The 20,920-nt window shown below is 47.9% G+C and overlaps 2 protein-coding genes across 2 annotated transcripts in view; one reads left to right on the top strand and one right to left on the bottom strand.

The window, feature by feature from the left end:
- KSR2 (kinase suppressor of ras 2) overlaps nt 1–15,495 on the bottom strand; it is a 302,208-nt gene extending 286,713 nt beyond the window's left edge. The window contains exons 1-2 of the mRNA XM_044989586.1: nt 15,195–15,495; nt 324–455 (exon numbers count right to left, since the gene is read on the bottom strand). The gene's annotated coding sequence lies outside the window, so the exon portion shown is untranslated. The remainder of the gene's footprint in view (nt 1–323; nt 456–15,194) is intronic.
- On the top strand, nt 5,937–20,740 carry RFC5 (replication factor C subunit 5). The gene is made up of 11 exons (XM_044989589.1): nt 5,937–6,068; nt 7,809–7,873; nt 12,159–12,295; nt 12,887–12,966; nt 13,920–13,993; nt 14,845–15,004; nt 16,537–16,618; nt 17,858–17,987; nt 18,536–18,613; nt 19,938–19,992; nt 20,540–20,740. Exons 1-11 carry the CDS (start codon nt 6,007–6,009, stop codon nt 20,634–20,636), a joined length of 1,020 nt encoding a protein of 339 aa, XP_044845524.1. The 5' UTR covers nt 5,937–6,006; the 3' UTR covers nt 20,637–20,740.
- The last annotated feature ends 180 nt before the right edge of the window (nt 20,741–20,920 follow it).

Genomic DNA, 20,920 nt, shown 5'->3' with positions numbered 1-20,920 from the left:
AAAGACAGTCCCCTTGAAAGACAGCCATTCCTTCCATTTAAATCCTCTATTGCCCAGAGCCATTTCATCCGACAAAACCTTAGCAGAAGCAGCTCCAGAGGGGGAAGCTGAGTTTGCAGAAACTTTCAGAAATGATTACTGGGGGCAATGATTTAATAACCCGAAGGCTGGACTCCCTCCAGGAATCCATCACTGTTATTGATAGAAATATTTAAAGAGCTTGGAGCCGACTATTAAGAAAAGGATGATAAGGCATCAAATCAGGAAGTAAAAAAAACAAAGAGATGCCAGCCTATTATTTGTAAAACTATTAAAGCCCTTACCCTTCTGACAGCTGAATTGGGTCAGATGATGACTACCCTAGACAGTCCGCAAAGCGCTGTGATCTCAGGCACCACCTTATGCAGAGGGAGTAGCCTATCCCTAGGTAAGGCTGATTTTTAATCCCCTGGGACCTGAAACAAAACAAACAAATAAACAAACATGCTTTCTGTAATATTTAGGATTAAGTCTTATTGGCAGGTAGGATGTGTTCTGAATTTTTTTTAATAAAGTAATTTTTTTAAAAGATCAAAGTCTTAAAATCGCTTCTTCTTTTTTTTAAGTGTAACATTTCTGTGTCCCTTTGTCTGCTCAGTGAAATGGGATTACATCACAACATTGAGAATGCAGTAGGTTAGATTTATCAACAGAAATAAATTTAGCACAGATCCATTGATTCCAATGGAGCTAAACCAATTTACACCGACTGAGATTCTGGCCCAGCTGCTTCACTGTGTTGCCAGGGCTCAAGTACAATACTACCATGATACGCCATACCTGTAGAGAGACAGATTTTTGACACTGACTTGTGCAACAGGCAATTTGTGATGGCATGGATAGCAAGATGTGTAAGACATTGCCAGTGTCTGAAAACCTGACACTATTTCTGAGGGGTAAAGAAAAAGCCAGTGGAATATATAGCCCCGCTTCCCTTCCCCCGCGATGACTTGTATCACTGATAAATTCTTTCAGTAATCAAAGCAAAGATAACAGGGTGAAGTATTCCTCGTATTCAGTGCATTATCAATGACACATTTTTACCCAAAATTTCAAAGGTTCTAGGACAGTTTTCAACCTTTTCCATGCCACAATCTCGCTGGCATTCCCATCCCACCTAGCAAAATGAGAAGGGCAGAATGGTCATAACACCCTCTTCTTTCCTGTTACTCTGCCACCATCTGTTCGCAACCCCCCTGGGGTTCATTAGCCCCAGGTAGAGAATCAGTGTACTTGGAAATCTAGATGCTTGTTTTCCCACTAACTGGTTTGGCCAGCTCTATTCACTCATTTATAATCTAGTGGCCCTGACATCCAGTTAACGTAAAAATAACCCCAAAACCTGGTATCTTCATTTACACAAAAGAAAAATGTAAACAATAAAATCCACTCCTGGAAATTTAGAAACCAAGAAACAATTTAAAATATTTTAAAATAAAAGTTCAGGCCCCAATCCTAATAAGGTTTATGCACAGCTTAACTTTGCCCACTGCCAGTAGTCCTATTGATGTCAATAGGACTATTCATATGCTTAAAGCTAAGCATGTGCTGAACACATTCAGCATCTTGCAGGATCAAGCCCACCGGGCATGATCCAATACCCACTGCATACAGTAGGCGCCTTTTCATTGACTGCAGTAGGTTTTGGATCAGACTTATGGGTGCTGATCCATTGACTGCAGCTGACACTGTATTAGGCCCATAGTGTGTAAAGTGAAGCATGTGCCTAAGTGTGCAAGATTGGAGACCAGGACAAATAAGAAAAATGTGTTTATATTTATGATATGGACAGTCTAGGGTATTTTTAATGATTCATTTCCTTCTTTGAAGGTGCCTGGGTTTTGTAAACGTGCTAGGTTTACAAGGACATTGCCATCAACGTTAACTTTTTTTTAAACACAAGTTCTTTTGAGCAAATAATAAATGTATATTATTACTATTTACATCACTGTGTTGATTGTATTATACAGCAGCAAGTTTAGGATCGTTACATGTTTTTAAATGCTGATTTTAATGCTTTTGTTTTAATTCTAACAGAAACAATGTTCCTTGCACATGGAGTCATAGAAGTTGGAGGTGAAAGAGCTTCCCACTGGCTCACCTAGTCCATTGCCACACATATTTTGATGAATAATTAATGTCTAGCTAACTCACAAATAGGACATTTACCAGTTTTTAGAATAGCATAAGAAGTAGTATCTAACTAAAAGGAGGTTTAAGTCAGACCATCTCATTGCTTGAATGAGGGGGCACAAGATTCAGGCTTGGTGTAAATCCACCTACTTCAGAGGCGTTACACCAGTGACAAAATTAGCCTTTTTTAAAGCCTTTTGTGCCAAGCAGTGTGAATTAATCATTCCTCGGGAAAAGAAAGGATGATGTTAGTTGGTGATTTTAATCAATATTCCATAAAAGAAACTACCGGTACATTAAAAGAATGTCAAGATTGTAGAGTGAAGTGCTCTGGAAGTAAAGGTTACCCACACCACCTTAACTCTGCCCTTTGTGAATCCATATTAAGATACCACCATTAATTCATGTTCCTATACTATTTATTCCACAAATCCCGTTTCTTACTGGTCTGAGGGCCAGTGTTAGGCCTGTACACCACTTAAGACCTATGGTGAATGCTAAAACGTTGCATAAGCCTTTAAACTAGAACTAATGTTCCCCTCAGTGCACACGACAAATGCTGCTCTGTGAATGAGACACCATTTTAATAATCCTGTTTTATCTTCATTGTTCAACATGCATGCCCACAGGTAATATGCTGTATAACATGCAAATTAAATGAGGATGGGGATCTATGATCCATGAAGAGACAGTGGTAATGGGTGTCCTGAAAGCCCCTAAAATAGAAAGGATAACAGATGGGATGGATACCCCACTACAGAAGAGCTTCCATTGAGGCTTATTATCTTCAGCTGATTGGAATTCCTCCATCCTCACACAAGGTGAAGCATACAGCACATGATTATTAATAAACATTTGTACGGCACCATAAATTTATACTGCTGTTTAAAGAGATTGATGAAGCACGTTCCCTTTCCCCAAGAAGTGTATAATGTAAATAAGTCAATACAAATGTAGGTTAGACAACAGTCAACAGTTCAGGATAGAGCTGGTCAAAAAATGCAGGAAAATTGTTGTCCAAAAAGTTTGATTTTTTTAAAAATTGAAATATTTCAACAAGCTCAGAGAGTGGTTAAAAAAAAAGTAGCAAAAATTCCTTGCAAAGAAATTTCACAAAAGTAGACAGAATGAAAGGGTTATTAATAATGATGAAAGAAAGAGGTGCTTGAAGGGCTGGGTATTAAAAGATGAAGGGAAGGATGGCCTGTTCCAAGCAAAGGGGGCAGCATGATTGGAGTACAAAGCTGGAAGTGGGAAAAGAGAAGAATAGATGATGTACAGGAAGCAGCTAAGTAAAAGCAAAGTTCAAAACCCTCATGTATACTACAGTGTACTTTACGACTGATATCTATTTCCACTAGATGCTCTTTGAAGTACCCTAGTGGCACTTCAGCTTGGTCATCTGATCTGTTAATTACAATAGGTTCTCAGGAAAATTAATTAGATTTGATGAGTTCTGATTGGAATCATTGCTTTTCTCTGTGTGTTTTTAAAGAAATAGCTTGCTTTGGAGAAGTACATTATCTTGGTTTCATTGTGTCATCCCACTCCAGGCATATTACACTGAGATGTTATGTTACCTAAAACCTGTTTTCAAACCTTCATGAGCTGTGGGGGTGGCTAAAACCTTTAATACTGAATACCTGGCTGCAGTGTGCCAATGACAACAAGGTGCATATGGGGCAGATAAGCAATGCAGTAGCACTGAGCCTCTATCATTATAGGAGACTTAATAGTGGGGGAATTAGTTTGCACTCTTTTTTGCTGCTTTTTGATTTTTAAAGATTGGAAATTCCCATCTTGTCTACTCCATTTTCCATAGGACACTATGGCCTTCTGAGATGTTAGCATATTTATGGCATTAGAGGCACTTAAGGAAAACTGATTAACTGAGAGGGGAATAGATTTTTATTGAGACTGTTCAGAACTCTGGGATTTTTTCTTGTTGTTTAACACCTGTTTAACATATACTTGAGAGAAAAAGCTCTCTTTGTTAACAATTCAGCATCTCCACCCCTACAACTAACGTTGAGAAAGCCCCCAGTCCACATCTCTGAATTATCCAAGAGGTCCTCCAGCAAAACCAGGAAAGATTAAAACAAAAAATCAGAAATGCCAAGTTTTAAATTAATAAACCAGCAGATTATTTTTAATAAAAAGTAAATTAATATGCTATGCCTTCAGGCCTCCATTATACATCATACAGCAGAAAGGGGCATACCCTTTTTTTCCTGCTTTGCACACCACCTATAAAAATGTTGTTTGATTTACATTTGGAACTGTGCATTGTTTATGATCATGATTTAAAACACTTAGAAAGTTTCATATTCTCGCATTCTTAGACAAACTAAGTGACTCACCCAGCACTTTCCATTCTTCTCTCACTATTTTACAGATTTAAGGATAACCTCCCATCACACTAAATTGTTTTATAAGAGATCTAACACGATTTTGCTTTTGCAAGATTGGAGTACAGTGATTTCTCCATATTCTGGCATGCCAACAGCTCCCCATTCAATATTCCTTCCAGCTTAAGCAGATGGTGAGTTCCAAAATACGTACGTATGGATAATGTTTCGTGACTAACAAAAATAAGCTGCTCAGGACACTTATATCTTTGAATTAAATAACTGGGGATGTGTTCAAGAAAATCCTTTTACATATTGCTCTCAGGCTCCAAAAAGTGAAGTTTTTTTTAAAAATTGTTTCTAAAACAAGAGCTCTAATAGTTTTTTTGATTTGCAAAAGGCAATTTAACCAATTAAGGCTCACAACTGGGTCCTCACAGGCAGACTCCCAAGGCTGTGCAAAGCCCCACTGGTAATTCCCAGGGGTGCTGCTGGAACAATTTTTATAGTGGGGATGCGGATGATGGAAACCATATATTTGGTGTTTGTTACTACTACTTCAAGACAGAGGATGTGGGATACAGCACCACTGGTAATTCCCAGGCAGGCGCCTGCACTCCGTGGGATGTCTCACTAGCCTCAATGGATCTCACTGCAAGACGGGGACAAAGTATTTCCAGGTATCCAGAAGCTAAACGGAGGAAAAATCTACATAGTTTCAGGCATTGCCAACTCCGCTGATTTTGTCAGGAGTCTCTCGAGATTTGGTATTTCGCCTTCAAGTTCCACCTCTTGGATTCACGAGAATCCCAGCTTTTTGTTTTTGAAAATCAAACCAAGTAAGCGCCTAGCCCTGTGGCTGCGGTTACAAGCTCGGAAAGGCAGCCCTTTAAGCCTACCCCGAAGGTGCAGAAATCAGAAGGCCAATGTCGGGGTATTGGAATTAGGGGTGCCGGCTTGAAGCGGTTTCCATCATATACAGGGTTTACAGCTTCTTGCAATGGCTCTCAGCCCCCCCCCCCCATTGGTCCAGCCCCCCTGCCGGACAAAAAGGACCCAAAGTTTAATAACTTTAACAAAATAAAATCTCCTGATTGTTAAGGCTGCCCCGGCGTGTGCGGCCAGCCCGGGGGGGGGGCGGGGCGGGGCTGAGCCCTGGAGGTGCCGGCAGAGGCAGACTAGCTTGGGGGGGGGGGTCGGGGCGGGGGGGCACTGCCCTTGCCCCGCTGTCCAAGCCCCGCCCCCGGTGGGAGCCTTTGCCCTGCCCAGGGGGCTGGTGATTTGCAAGGCAGCCCCCGGACTCAGCCAGCCCCGGGGGCACCGGCAGCGGGGGGCGGGGGCGCCTCAGCGAAGCCGGGCTCGAGCGGCCCCGCGCGCAGCCCCGCCCCGCGCGCGCGGAGAGGGGCCGCCAGGCGCTCTCGCGAGAGCCGGCCGCTGTTTGAGCGCGAGCCGCGCGCCCCGCTGCACAGGGCCGGGGACCGGCCCCATGGAGTCTGCGGCCCCCAAGCAGCCGCCGCCGCCGGGCGGGAAGAGCAGGAACCTGCCCTGGTAAGGGAGGCGCCGGGCCTGGGATCGGGCCCCCCCCCGCTGCATGAGGCGGCTGGGATCCAGCCCCCGCCGCGACCGGCCTGGGGTGTGCGGGGGGGGCTGCTGAGAGACAGCGCCCCCCCGCTGCGTGCAGGAGCTGGCACGGGGTGTGCGGGGCAGCGGGGATCCGGCCCTCCGCTCCCCCTAGCCGCGTGCGGGAGCTCCCCGCCATGGCCCCCCCGCTGCGTGCAGGAGCTGGCACGGGATGTGTGGGGGGCAGCTGTTATCTAGGCTTCGCTCTCCCCCCTTCCCCTGCTGCATGCGATATCTGCACGGAGGGCACGGCTCAAAGCCAGCACGGTTCTGCCTTGCCGATTGTTAACTCCCTCGTGCCCTCCCCCTATCTCCTAGTTAGAGGCAACAGCTCGGTAATGGAGCATTGCACGGCGTGAGCCATAGGGAAGCAGCAGTTCCTGAGGTCAAAATAACTTTTATTCCCTGCAAGGGGTTGTGCAATTGCACTAGACTCTCCTCCCCCACTCCTTATGCCCTGCAGTCTGAGAGGGGTCCTGCTTCCAGCGGGGAGCTGGGGAAGTCATTCGTTCCTGAGGGGTGGGAAGGGGAGATGCTGGGGAAGCAGGATCAATCTCAGGCACTTAGTTTGTATAAGTTGGGGCATGCTGGTTTGTTTGCTCGCCAGGTCTGATCTGGAGTAGCCTGCCCTCTCCATGGACCTCATCTGGGAGATCATTTGGGTAAATCAACAACCAAGTCTTTTATAACTTCAAATGCCATTTTCCTCCTAGCATGGGAGATGGATTCCTATATCTGGGACAATTTGTCCGAAGCCAGTTCTGTAGGGATCAGTAGAAATAAGGCTACCCTGCTTTGGTGGCTCTTAGTTCTGCATTCACTAGGCCTGGCCCACTCTAAGCTCAATACAAAACATTTGTGGTTTGGTTTTGTTTTTTTAAAAAGCAGGGTGTCCAACCAGTCCTGTACTTAGCCACACAAGAACACACCTTACCTGCTCTTTGGGGTGGGACCATACTGCAACCCCCAACTTGGCTGCCTCCTGCATGTCCTCTGCCCACCTCCAATCAATCCCCTGTAAAAGCCAGTGTGAAGACATAGAACTTGCATAGTATCTTGCAGTTAAAAGCATGGGGTTGGATCTAGTCCCTAAACTTGTGTGCTTCTTGCAGCATCTATAAAGTGATGTCACTGCAGCTGGTTCATGCAAAGGTTTTTCTAGATGTATAGGGCAAGACAAACCTTTGGAGTATGTATAGATACCGTAGATGCCAAAAGAGTCTCCTGGCTTTCAAACTCAAGAGGGACTGCAGCGGTAATCCTGTTTAGAAAGAGTTCAGCTGGGATGAGTTGGTGCCTGGACTGGACTCTCTGTGTTAGCATTCAGCAGGGGTGTGGATTTGATGACGCTGGAGCCTACTCCTTCCAGGTTTGGGGCAGAAAAATTACAAGCCCAGCTCTTTTTGTGAAGTTTTTATCATCTTAGCCTTGATTCAGAAAACAGACCCCTCTGAACTGCAGCCAGAACCATAGGACTAGATTTTGATGTCAGTACAAATTCAGAGTCGATTGAAGGTGAGTGTTAACCTAGCCTTGTGGGTTGTTATCCAGCACTGGGAAGAGAACAAAGAGAAATCTCATGCCTGGAACACCTGGTTTCTACACTTGTGAAATGCCTGAAGTCTCAGCTCTTCATCTGCATTTATATTAAAATATCTTTATCTTCAGGGTGGAAAAATATCGTCCTCAGACACTGAATGACCTAATTTCCCATCAGGACATTCTGAGCACCAGTGAGTATTTAGTACTGCCACCGTTTTTCATCTGAGCCTTTCTATGCCCTTTGCAGACATGAGCTCCCAGGATACCTTTGAGGTAGGCAACTATAATTCCCATTTTACAGATGAAGCAGCAGAGGCAAAGATGGTATAACTTGCCTGAGGTCACGGAGGAAGTCAGTGGTAGAGCTGGTAGTCAAACCCAGGGGCCCTGACTTCACATTATGTACTAGCCAGTAGATAATGCAGCTTCTCTTTCGCTATGAAACAAACATCTTTCTAATTGGTGGCAAGCTTACAGAAGCCTGTTAAATAGAATCACTTCCTTGTCATCCAATCAGTGATGTGTTGCCATTATTTTAACAGGGGTCTCTCATAATAAACCCTTTTGGGGCCTGCAGGAACTTTTTTACGGGAAATGGTCTGGGAGGGGGTCTAGATACTATAATGATCCGTATGAAATTGCAGAGAGAGGTGAAAGGTGCCACAGCTGCTTAGAATTAACCTGTTAAGGGGGTCCTCATTGCAGCCTTTGTAGGATGCCCTTCCTGCCTCCCGTGGTATCCTTATCAGCCTTTCAGCATAACTGTTGTAAACGAACATGCCTGTTCCTGAGAGTCAATCCAGCTTTACAGGCTTGAGTTCCATGCAGTATGTTTGTTATGGTCAGCAGAAGGATTCATTCAGAGTTCATCGTCCTTTCTTTTTGGTGCCAGGGGCCACAGATCCGTTACAGTGGGTACTTTAGCCTGCTTGGGGGAGGCACCTGACCTGTCCGTCACTGGCAGTTGGGGAATGCCCCTTTCCCTGAAATTCCCCCTGGTTTTATCCGCCTTCCCAGCAATGGGCAGCTTGGCCAGACCACTCAGCTACAGAGCTTTCCTGAGGGACATTCCCATCTTCTCCCTCAGATTTCTGGCTCACATGACCGCTCATTAATTGATCTGTCTTATACCCAGTCACATCCTAGGGCTGCGTTTTTGCTCCTTGGGAGATTGTCCCGTGAGCTCCTTTTCCCCCCTGAGGTGTTTGTAGGAGCTGCTGCCCTGGCAGGCTTCCGGGAGGGGAAGAGCCAGAGGCAAGGCCCATGGTCCTGCTTCACTCCCCTCGTCGAGAGCGTGGCCAGCGGTGTGGGCAGAGCACAGTTTCCCCCTCACAGCCCAGTCCAGCTGGGGCCCCCTCTCCCAGGAAGGAAAAGAGGCCGTCAGGATTGGTATTGCCAGCTTCAGGGGCAAGCGGCTCGAGGAGAGGGAGAGCAGCCTCGCTGTGGAAGAACAAGCAAGCAGGAAAGGCCTCTTTGCCCCACCATTTACTACATTCTAGCTCCTTTGGCCTCCGTTTTAGGAGGCCTGAGGGTTCCCCAGTCACTACAAGGGTGGACACGGCCGCCTTCCCTGCTGGTGGGGGACTCAGCGCTTTGAACTGGGGGAGATTTTTTTTTTTTTTTTTTAACCTGAAGGAGTGGTCTCTCCTCACTAGACAGGCCCTTTGCAGACAGCCACGCCCAGGGTGGTGTCACCTCAGGCCCCTCCCCTGGGCAGGAAAGCTCTCAGGTGGCATCAGCCCCATAACAAAAATAAATAATAATAAAATGGCATGTCATCTGACACCCTCCACCCGCTGTCGCAGGCAGTGCTGACCTGGCGGGTGGTTTGGCGAGTATGGGCCTCTCAGCCTCAAAATGTCACAGCTTAAAGGGGTCTCCCTGTCTCAGAGAGCGGGACACCAGTCTGTTTCATACAGGTAATAGGGGCCTTTGTCATTGAATCAGGTGCTTGGGCCGATCTGTTCCCAGCTCTCTTCATGTTAGCATGGGAGATCCTGGGAAGCTCAGGCTAGTCAGAGTCACCAGACCAGTAGATTGACAGTCCTGGCTCCGGCTGGATGCTGACAGCAGTACAGGGTCATGTGGCAAGCTGAACGAGTCCTAAGAGAATACCACTTCGTAAGTGGCAGCTGGAACAAACCTCAGGCATAGGTGCTGGAACTAAGGGAGTGTGGGGTGCTGCTGCTCTTAGCTTGAAGTGGTTTCCATTATACACAGGGTTTACAGTTTGGGTCAATGGCTCTTAGCACCCCTACTGTAAAAATTGTTCCTGCACGCCTGACTTCAGGTTCCAAGATGAGGTCAGTAGCTGCTCTCTCTTGTCTTAGAGCAACTCCAAGATTTATATGGCAGTGGCTGCATTAAGCAAACTGGAATTTCCAGCCAGAAATATCCTTGCTCATTTTGAGTCAGGTTGGTGGGCATTGATGACTGACCTCTTTGTATGTGGAAACAGCAGCAAAGCACCTTGTGGCCTCTCTGTGTGTCAAGACCCCGGCTGCGAGGTGGTGAATGGCCAAGCTGGGCAATGTCTCTCTCCTTTCCCACCGCTTTGGGAGAGCAGCAGTGGGACTGTTTGTCTTTCTGGCTGAAGAGGCTGGGGCTTTGGGGTCTGATGACCCTCGTGTGGGACCTGCCACTGTCTCTGCCTCACAGAGGAGGGCTGCTATTGCCAAATCCAATCCCCCAGCCAGCACCAGACAGGTTAAAAATGGATCCTTGGAGGAAGTGATCATCAGTTGGGTCCTAGTAAGATGTCAACAAATGAAACGTACTCAGGTGGGTGAAGTCCATTGTTTAAGGCCGTGGGAGCTCTCTCACATGAGAACCACTACTGTACTTAGAATTCAGACAGGGAGTCCTCACGACTGTCACAGTATTCATTCCCAAAGGGAATTCAAGAAATATTCTTCCTTCTGTCAATTATCAAACCCCTGTCTGCAAGGGGCATTGACAGTCTCGGGGCAGAGAAGTCTCTTCCCTTGTACTGAGAGCTGCTAAGTGACCAAATACATTCACCAAATACTGCATATCGGTCAGCTGTTCGTTAGCCAATGCCTTTTTTTGGAGTCTTCTCCATGCCCCAGTGCCCAGGGGAAGGAAGAGGATATATAAACTATCTCAGTTTGGATGATCCTGTTTCTCCCTCCTGGAGCCATGCTGCATGAAAGCCCCATTGTAACAAAGCTGTGGACCTTAGTATGGTGAAGAATAGGGATATTTATTTGCACTCTACCTGAAAATCTCCTGTCTTTAAGTAATAAGGTCCACAGATCCAGCACACTCTGGAGACATGGTCATCCAGAATAGAGATGGAAATTGACACCCAAAGACTCAGGTTTATTTCATTAGGGGACGTTATCCCCATGCTTTGTGTTTTTTCAATATTTAACACAATCTGTAATTTAGGAAAGTAGAATGGAATTATCCCAGCTGTGGAAGTTGTCAGCTAGAGCAGTAGCTCTCAACCTTTCCAGTCTACTGTATCCCTGTCAAGAGTCTAATTTGTCTCCCGTACCCCCACGTTTCACCTTACTTAAACTATTTGCTTGCAAAATCAGACATAAAAAAATACAAGTGTCCCAGCACACTATTACTGAAAAATTGCTGACTCTCATTTTTACCATAATAATAATAATAATAAATCAATTGGAATATAAATACCGTACTTACATTTCAGTGTATAGAATAGAGAGCAGTACAAACAAGTAATTGTATGACCTTTTAGTTTGTACTGACTCCGCTAGTGCTTTTTACGTAGCCGGTTGTAAAAGTAGGCAAATCTCTAGACAAGTTGATGTAGCCCCTGGAAGACCTCGGTGTACCCCCAGCAGGACATGTACCCCGGGTTGAGAACGACTGAGCTACGGGGTGTGAGGTATTTCCCTACTGCTAGCGACTGCCTGCTTTAGTTCTGCTCCCAAGCTGCAGGCAGGCAGGCGGAAGTGCCCAGTGTAAGAGATCTGTGGATCTTATTACTCAAAGAAAGGAAACTTTCAGGAAAGCACGGATAAGTTTTCCTCATCTGCACTGCGTGGGCACTTAAGATCCTGTGGCACTGTTTGTAAGGGCAAGGATATCGTAGCCTACAGCATCCCCTTCCCACCTCCTTTGGGCCCCACTTGGCTTATGAACCCTACATTCCATGGGTGGCTGTCATGCCAGGGGACTGTGTAGATAGCTGATTCAATGCTCGGGAGCAAAGGGCACACCTCTAAACTAGACTATGTCAAAACCAAGCAGGACTTTTAAGCATTTTCGAGCCCAAAAAAAAAAAAAAAAGTTTCAAATGTGCCCCTCTCAGAATGGTCTCGTGATCATGTGCTGTACTCTGAAGGCACCTGGAATTCAGCATGCAGGGGATGCTATGGGTTAGCCCCCTAAATCTAAGAGCAGGAAGACCAACAGCCGCTCACTCAGTATCTAATCAAAAGGTCTCTTCTTTTCCTCACCCCCTAACCCATCTCCCATCAGTTCAGAAGTTCATCAGTGAAGATCGTCTGCCTCACCTTCTCCTCTATGGACCGCCTGGCACTGGCAAGACCTCCACAATTTTGGCCTGCGCTAAACAGCTCTACAAAGACAAGGAATTCAACGCCATGGTTTTAGAGGTAAAGCACAGTATCCTGCCGGTCCCGGTGCTCTTGTTCATTTGAAGGTAGTACTTTCCAGCTCCCGTAACTCTGCTGTTGGTATGGTGAAGGGCTAGCCAGGGTTACCGTTAGCATCCTGGAGTGCTTCTCCATAAACAAATGCAACTAAAGATCAGCTTCCCTTTGCCTCTCTAGATATTGAGACCAGCATGTACGCTGTAGTCTTAGGCCTGGTGTACCCAAGGAAGTTGACCTGGTTTAAGTTAGACCAGTACAAGTCACTGTGTGGACAATCTTATTTTAGTTTGAGAGGCTTATGTCCATTTAGCTTAAATCTTTCCCAGTTATTATTGTTAATAATAATAATAATTAATAATAATAACAACAACAACAATTGCAATACATGGCCCTTATGTAGCACTTTTCATCAGTAGATCTCAGTAAACTTATTTTGGTTGAAGAGCAGTTTAAGTGTCCATACAGTGGCTTGCACCAGTTTAACTAAATCTAAATCCCCACCATAGTATTTCACCAGTGCAGCTTTCAGGTGTAGACAAGCTCTTACTGTGCAGAGATGCATTAAATAATGCCAGCTCCCTCTCTCTCTAGCTGAATGCTTCGGATGACAGAGGAATTGATGTAGTCAGAGGACCCATCCTGAGCTTTGCTAGCACAAGGACAATCTTTAAGTAAGTTCCATAACCTGTTTGCATCCCTTGCCTCCCAAGAGGTGGTTTCTCCTTTTATCTGTGCTTTGCCTCTTTCCCCTCCCTGACATGCACCAAGTCACAAGGAGTCCATAGAATGTAAAGCATGACACTGAAATACCGCTCTTGGCTTAAAAGGAGATGGTCAGTTTTTGGGGGAAGCACATGCTTTCTCAGTGGACGGTTACACACAGGAACAGAATGGGGTAGGTAGTGACTGGACAGGAGATGTGTGGAAAGTATTCTGTGCATGATAGAGGAGGAGGAAATAAGAGTATGCAGGGAGATAAGTAAGAAAGTTATTGCAGTCTCTGGGAGTATTGTAACACAAAGGAGAGAAGCGTGTCCCCGCAGCTCCAGTCTGGTATGCTGTTTTGGGGGCTTTACTATAGACAGACTGGGGAAAGTGCTGAGATGAGCATCTGGGATGAGGAACGGACTAACAGATGAAAGGAATCAAGGCCCAACATTCTTGGAAGTGGCCCCTGATGTGCAGTGCCTTGCTTTTGGGGGGGACCCATCCAGGGCCTGATTATCAGAGATGCTGAACATCAACTCCCAAAGTCACTAGAGCTGCAGGAGCTCAGCACCTCTGGCAGTCAGGCCCTTGGGTGTATCGAGCTGGGCACCAACACTCAATGGCCACTTCTAAATTGTGTCTATTCATCAGCAGTGTGTAAACAATGCTGCGGACGGGAGAGAAGATAGAGGATTCTGGGGACGCTACTGTGAGTCTGGGGTAAAGTGGTGTGAATCAGGTGGGAGCGATGGTTTGAAATACTGGATTTCAGCCAAAAAAGAGACGGGCGTAAGGAGGAGTTAATGCTTTGGTAGGGCTGGGTCTCTCCCAGCTCTATATTTCCTCCAGCTCGCCCACTGTGGGTTAGGCTGCAGGCAGGAATGACTGAAGCAGCCGTCCCCTCTCTTTCCATTAGGAAAGGTTTTAAGCTTGTGATCCTGGATGAAGCAGACGCCATGACCCAGGATGCCCAGAATGCCCTGAGGCGAGGTGAGTGGCATTCGGCTTATGACCGGAGAAGGGTGTGGTAGCTCTCAAGGGCTCTCGGTAATTTGCTGAGACAGGGCCCCATTAGGGTGACCAGATAGCAAGTGTGAAAAATCAGGACAGGGTGGGGTGGGGGTAATAGGTGCCTATATAAGAAAAAGCCCCAAAAATCGGGACTGTCCCTATAAAATCAGGACAGCTGGTCACCCTAGGCCTAGTTGTGATTTCATGCAGTTGCGACTCCCACCCTCAGAGCAAGTTGTCTACTTAAGCTTTTCCCAAGCAAGTGGTAACGCTGTGCATGTCATAGAATCATAGAATCTCATGGTTGGAAGGGACCTCAGGAGGTCATCTAGTCCAACCCCCATGACCGTGTGTGGCAGTGTTGTATGCAAGGGAGCTGTTGCCTAACACTCCAATGACTGCATCTCCTGTGCTGAAGTGGCGTGTGTGTGTTTGCATATATCCACCAGTACCACGCTTTGGGATGAAAGGAGCAATACACGTTCACTCCTGAAGGCAGCTGTGAGAGGAGGAATCTGTATGGTATCTTCATGATAACGACATGGGCTCAGTGTTCCAGGTCTTGACCGAAGGGGCCACCCACAGTAAATTCCTGGAAATTCTTCTCTGTAAAGATAAAGGGCTTGAGTCCAGCCTTCTGGGAGGTGAAACTCAAGCTCCAGGAATTCCAGGCTATTTCATAGCCTCCCGTGCCCCCGCTCTGCAGAGTGGAATGGTCTATGCCCTGGCTTATATTGGCTGTGTTCACTAACTCTCTTCTGACTGCAACAGCGCAGATTGGTGCAAGTTCTGACTCGGAATTCCCTTCCCCACCCCCGCCCCCTTTGCAGTGATTGAGAAATTCACTGAGAACACCAGGTTTTGCCTGATCTGTAACTACCTCTCCAAGATCATCCCTGCCTTGCAGTCCAGATGCACAAGGTTCCGCTTTGGCCCCCTGACTCCAGAACTCATGGTCCCCAGGCTGCAGCATGTCATCCAGGAAGAGATGTGAGTAAAAAGCATTGTTGGGGATGGGAGGGGAGTCAGAACAAAATGGAAATGGAGTTTCACATCGGGGGAACATCTGACCTATTCGGCTGCCTCCTGCCTTTGTTCATGCAATCACGGGTGTCCTCATTGCTTTCCATAATATCCTCCCTCCCCAATTTCTCTTGGCTCTCCTAAATCCTCCTCTTACCTCTGGAAGGACCAGCTGCCTTTTTCCTTCTCTCCAGTTTCCTCCACACGTTTCTCCTCCTGCAGGGAACTGTGGCTTTCCTCTGTGTCTTTTCTTTTGTTCCCTTCAACCTTTGGCAGCTAGAGAGGCCTGTAGGTCCTCGGGGGCTCGGTCACTGAGCAGGTCCCTTCCTTAAGCTGCTTTGGAGCTTCAAATGCAAATGTAGGGCTGAAAAGAGGAGAGGCCTCCTGGAGTCCCATTTGTTTGTGGTTTTCCAGGGCAAACTTGCTCAGGTCCCCTCTGCTCTGCTGGTTGCCAGCTGTGTGAACTTGAGCTGGATTTTCTCCTCCTTATCCTCATCCCCACTAAGGAAGGTTCTGCAGGGCCAAATTGGGCCCTAATTGCACCTGAGCTGCTCCATTGACAGTGGGCCTGCCCAGGTGCAACACAGCAGAACCAGGCTCTCATTAGAGCTTAATTACTCTGTTAATAATGCTCCAGGCAGAGTGGAAACCAGCTCACTCCCTCTCTTATAGCTGTGTTGGCTCCTTGCTTTTCGTACTAAAGATCTGTCCGTGTGCCCACCCAGGGAGCTTGTGCCAGAGGCTGTCCGTTCAGAGTAGAACTGCTCTTTAAGACAAATGGAACCAGCCACGGTTTGTGGTTAAAACCTTGGTGGCACAGCGGAGTTGTGGGCTGGTGTTTAACTTCTGAAGAGCTGGGTAGCAAGTGAGACAAGTCTGAGCTCAACCTAGCCCCAAGTATTGGGTTTTTTTTCATGAACCTTTTGGCCTGATTGGCCACAGGAATAGCAGGTGTAGCGTAGGTGAGGCATGAGTGCAGTGGCAGAGTCGTGTGTGTGATGGAAGCTCGTCGCGGGGGCAGATATTGCACACCTGCTTCTAGCCAGTGCTTCTCTTTGGCCCAGCAAATTCTCCTCTACTTCACTAAGCCTCTCCCCTGGGAATACTTGCTTTCAGCCTCCATAGCCTCATGGCTCTTCCCATGCCCTGGTCCGACTGAAGGTTTTCTTGCACAGCCCCGCTCCAGGCAATGCAATCGGAGGAGCAGCCTGCTCACATGGGGGTGGACTGTCTGTCAGTCTACTTCGGCCTGAACAAATGGTCCTGAGGTGTCAGGATCTGTTGTCTTTGTGCCTGGCAGCCGGGAAGAGGAGAGAAGATACTATTTTGCATAGAGACAGAGGGCCCCAAACCTGTCACGGTGCCATGCCCGTACACGGCTTTGTGACATTGTCAGGACTGTTCAAATATTGGGGTGTTCCCCGGTGGCTGTTGTGTGACTCAGCAATTCTCCAGGGCTCAGGGCCCCTGCTGTGCATCCTGAAATCTGTGTCTTTCAGGGCTGACGTAAGTGAAGATGGGATGAAAGCATTGGTGACCCTCTCCAGCGGGGACATGCGCAGAGCTCTGAATATTTTGCAGGTACAGTCCTGTGTGTGGCTTCAGCTTGCGGCCTCTGGTGCTGGGGGGTGGGGGCAGCATTTCTGATTTCAGAGCGCCAATGGTGCCACTTGTGTAATGGCCAGATGGATGTCTCCTCCCTTGATGTGTGCGTGGAATGGTTCACGGGGTCAGGCTCGCTGGTCATGTGCAACACCCGTATCCCCATGGATAAGGGAGAGATTCAGGGGCTCCTCCTCCTCTTACTCGGTGTTCCAGGTGGTATTTGTAGGCAAGAGTGCACTGCAGGCCTGGGCGTCCCAGTGTGCGCGTGCTTGACTCCGCTCCAGCCCAGGGTCTCCTGTGAGACAGGCTACAGCAGGAGCAGCCAGGTAGAGATGGTAATGCAACCACAGGCAACGGGTTCACCTCAGCGCCCTGCAGAACCCTCAGCCCTTCTCCCCACCGCTGCAGTGACTTCTGGGGAACCAGCGCTGGCCGAGGACCGTTGGCAAGTGGCTGAGGAAAGCTGCAGCAGCCGCAGCAGATGGTATACAGGGAAGGCGGGTGGGGAAGCTAGTCTGTTCTGTTACTGATTGCACAGATTGTCTGGGGCGGGAGGGGGGACCATGGCAGATTCTTCTGCACTCCCTGTACTGAAGCAACTGTGAAATGGCACCGTGGGTGGGGTTCCACGTCTGCCTCTTGGTGACTGGTTCAGATGACAAGCAGAACGGCTCCCCCCATGACCTTCCTTGAAACTCACGGCAGGCTCTGAGTCCTTCCTAAAACGCTGTCACCGGGCTCTTAAGGGCCCAGTGACACCCGCGCAGCCCTCGTTGCCTCCCCTAGATTGATAACGGGTGACATCTGTGCACTTAGTGCCGTTTCTGTGGATGATGCACGAGAGAGAACAGGATCCGGCTTGGTCTTCCATAGTGCACGGCTCCCACAGGGCTAACGGGAGGGAAAATCAGCTCTAGTCAGAGAGGCTCCATCCACAGAGGGATAAACAACACATGACTGGCCCAGGTTAGCTGGGCTTGGGCTCTGGGGCTGAAAAACTGAGACCCTGCTACGAGGAAGGGTCCCAGAGCTTGGGCACCAGCCTGAGCCTGAAGGTCTTCACAGCAATTTTTAGCCCCACCGGCCAAGCCCCAGGAGCCTGAGTGAGCTGACCCGAGCCAGCCGTGGCCATGCTGGGGGTCTTTTATCCCCGTGTGGACGTACCCTAAAGGTCTGATGCCCGGAGCTGCCCTCTGACCTCTCCTCTCCTGGCAGAGCACCACCATGGCCTTTGGGAAGGTGACGGAGGACACCGTGTACACCTGCACCGGGCACCCCCTGAAGTCTGACATTGCCAACATTCTCGACTGGATGCTGAACCAGGACTTCTCCACTGCCTATAAAAGTATCCTTTCCATCGCCCTCCTTACACCGCCCTGAGGGGCAAGTGAGGCGGGCGGCCGTCTAGCATGGTGACGATGGGGTGGCATCCCGTGGCCCTTTCGCCAATTGTGCAAATGGAAAAGGGAGGCTTTTGCATTATAAGGCACTTGACCACTCGAGTAACTCATGCCAATTACATCTTTATGGCATCCCCGGCTCGTACATCTACATCTCCCCTTCTCACGGGGAGTGGTCCTTCCCAGGGACGCACTGGTTCCCTTTGATCAGCATGGGGAAGCTCTGGGTGTTGCAGTCCTGTGGGCTGATGTCTGAATTGCAGATGTGGTGCAGCTCCTTTCATTTCCAACCTCCAAACATTTGGTGCATCACTGCCAGGGAGCTCAGGGCCCAATCCTGCTCCCTCATGGCTGTAGGGTCAGAGCTGATCCTATGTTTGCTCACCCCACCAAGGATCCAGTGAACGGGGGGACTGGAATCCCTTGTTTCAGTGGCATCTACTCCTGGGCTTCAAAATTCGGTGCAAAAAAAATCCCTTGACTCTCTCCCGAGAAATCCTGGAGCTGAAGACGCTGAAGGGTTTGGCTCTGCATGACATCCTGACAGAGATCCACTTGTTTGTGCACCGAGGTAATGCTCCTCTGGCTGGCCAGCACGACATGTGGTCACCCCGTCCTAACATGCATATCCACCAAAGTAGCTTGTAGACGGTGTTCCTCATTAACCCATAGGAAACGAATCCCTCTTGGGGACTCCGGGTGAGGCTGTAACAAGGGAAGACGGTGTCTGTGCTATGGGAAGAGGCAGCCCCATGGGTAACTCCTCACCATACATGGCTCCATTCACCGGTTAGACTGCAATGGGCCAGAGGTGGGGGAAGAACTGGCATGGAGCTGGCCGCAGAGCAATAGCCGGATTTTTCACTTCCTGTTTAGCAGCGTCTGACCCGCCCTGTTTCGCTTTGTGGCACACGGTCTTTATGGCGGAGACACATTTGCTATTAGCAGTGTATGTTTTGGGTGGGGGAGAGATCAGCTGCTACTGTGGTCTCCCTATAGCAGAGCTAATACCGGGCTGTGCAGCCATCTTCAATTACTGTCTCAAATAGCCATTCTCCCTCACAGGGCGGGGCAGGTCCACTTAGGAGCCTTAAATGACGTGAGGAGTCCTTGTGGCACCTTAGAGACTAACACATTTATTTGGGCATAAGCTTTTGTGGGCTAAAACACACTTCATTGGATGCATGCAGTGGAAAATACATATACATACACAGAGAACATGAAAAAATGGGTGTTGGTGTACCAACTATAATGAGACTAATCAATTAAGGTGGGCTATCATCAGGAAAGAAAAACAAAACTTTTGTAGTGATGATCAGGATGGCCCATTTCCAACAGTTGACAAGAAGGTTTGAGCAACAGTAGGGAAAAAATTAGCTTGGGGAAATAGTTTTACTATTTACTATCCACTCCCAGTCTTTATTCAAGCCTAATTCAAGTTCAGCAGTTGGAGTCTGTTTCTGAAGGGTTTTTTTTGTTGGAGTATTGTGACTTTTAGGTCTCTAATCAAGTGACCAGGGAGGTTGAAGTGTTCTCTGACTGGTTTTGAATGTTATAATTTGTGTCCATTTATTCTTCTTAATTGGAGATAGGTATATCTCCTAGAACTGGAAGGGACCTTGAAAGGTCATTGAGTCCAGCTCCCTGCCTTCACTAGCAGGACCAAGTACTGATTTTTGCCCCAGATCCCTAAGTGGCTCCCTCAAGGATTGAGCTCACAACCCTGGGTTTAGCAGGCTAATGCTCAAACCACTGAGCTATCCCTGCCCCTTTTGCATAGCGACTGTCTGGTTTGGCTAATGTACATGGCAGAGGGGCATTGCTGGCACTCTAAATGACTGGATTCTTTTTTAAAACGCCACATTTACTCAACCTGTCTTCAACTCTCTCCCTAGTTGACTTTCCACCTTCTGTCCGAATCCAACTCCTGATCAAAATGGCAGACATCGAGTGAGTATCCCTTTGCTTGCCCCAGCTGCCTTTTCTCCCCTAACAGTTATCTTTAAGATGAGGTTTGGCCTGTCTGAATCCTTCCTGAGGGAAGGTTACTGTTAATGCTGCCCCCCTGGTTCACAACTTTGTATCACATTACAGGACTGCGCCCACTATCTTCAGTGGCTCCTGCATGTGTTTTAGCATGGGCATGTGCAAAATTGTATACAGGCAAGTCTCATCTTACGCGGGGGTTCCGTTCCGTGGTTAGCGTGTAAAGCGAAAACCGCGTATAGCGAAACACTCACTGAGTTGAATGGCGGGCGGAATTGCCCGCACTACAGATGCAGTTTTTCCCTGTTTTTGCCGACCGCGCAAAGCTGAATTTGCGCATGTTAAATGCGCCTAAGATATGACTTGCCTGTATTTCCAGAAGCTATCCGTGAAATAGATTTGTGTTTTTGTTTAATTGTAAAACCCATATCTGCTGCCTGACCCAGCAATACTTGCAGTGCAGAATCTGGCCAAATGGAGTATTGACATTTATGCTTTTCTTCTGCCTTAGGCACAGACTGGCTGCAGGTACAAGTGAGAAGATTCAGCTAAGCTCCCTCATTGCCGCTTTTCAGGTCACCAGGGACTTGATTGTAGCTGAGGCTTAGGTCCAGTGGCTTCCTGTGAGCACAGTTTACACCCTCACCCCTCCAGCTAAGAAGTAAAAAAGAAGAATGTCCTTGTCTGAACATGAGTCCAGTGGCTTCTGCAGTTCCTTACCCACTGTATGAGAAGCCCCATACACTGGTGACAATGTAGGGGACAAATTTGACCTTCAGATACGTGCACCTCGTTGTTCTTGACTTAAGGGGAACTCAGCACAAGCATTTGAGGGAAGAATTTAGCCCTTTGCAGCTAAGCATGAGGTAATGGACAACTTCTTAGCACTGTG

Source organism: Mauremys mutica, chromosome 16 (genome assembly GCF_020497125.1).
Source record: "Mauremys mutica isolate MM-2020 ecotype Southern chromosome 16, ASM2049712v1, whole genome shotgun sequence".
NCBI lineage: Eukaryota > Metazoa > Chordata > Testudines > Geoemydidae > Mauremys > Mauremys mutica.
This window is presented reverse-complemented; position numbering and strand designations above follow the sequence as displayed.

Excerpts from the sequence above, each read along its gene's own strand:
- RFC5 (XM_044989589.1), top strand. The coding sequence starts at position 6,007 with ATGGAGTCTGCGGCCCCCAAGCAGCCGCCGCCGCCGGGCGGGAAGAGC. Across the intron at positions 12,296-12,886 it reads TCAACGCCATGGTTTTAGAG|CTGAATGCTTCGGATGACAG; the intron begins GTAAAGCACAGT and ends CTCTCTCTCTAG. Across the intron at positions 16,619-17,857 it reads GAGCTCTGAATATTTTGCAG|AGCACCACCATGGCCTTTGG; the intron begins GTACAGTCCTGT and ends CTCTCCTGGCAG.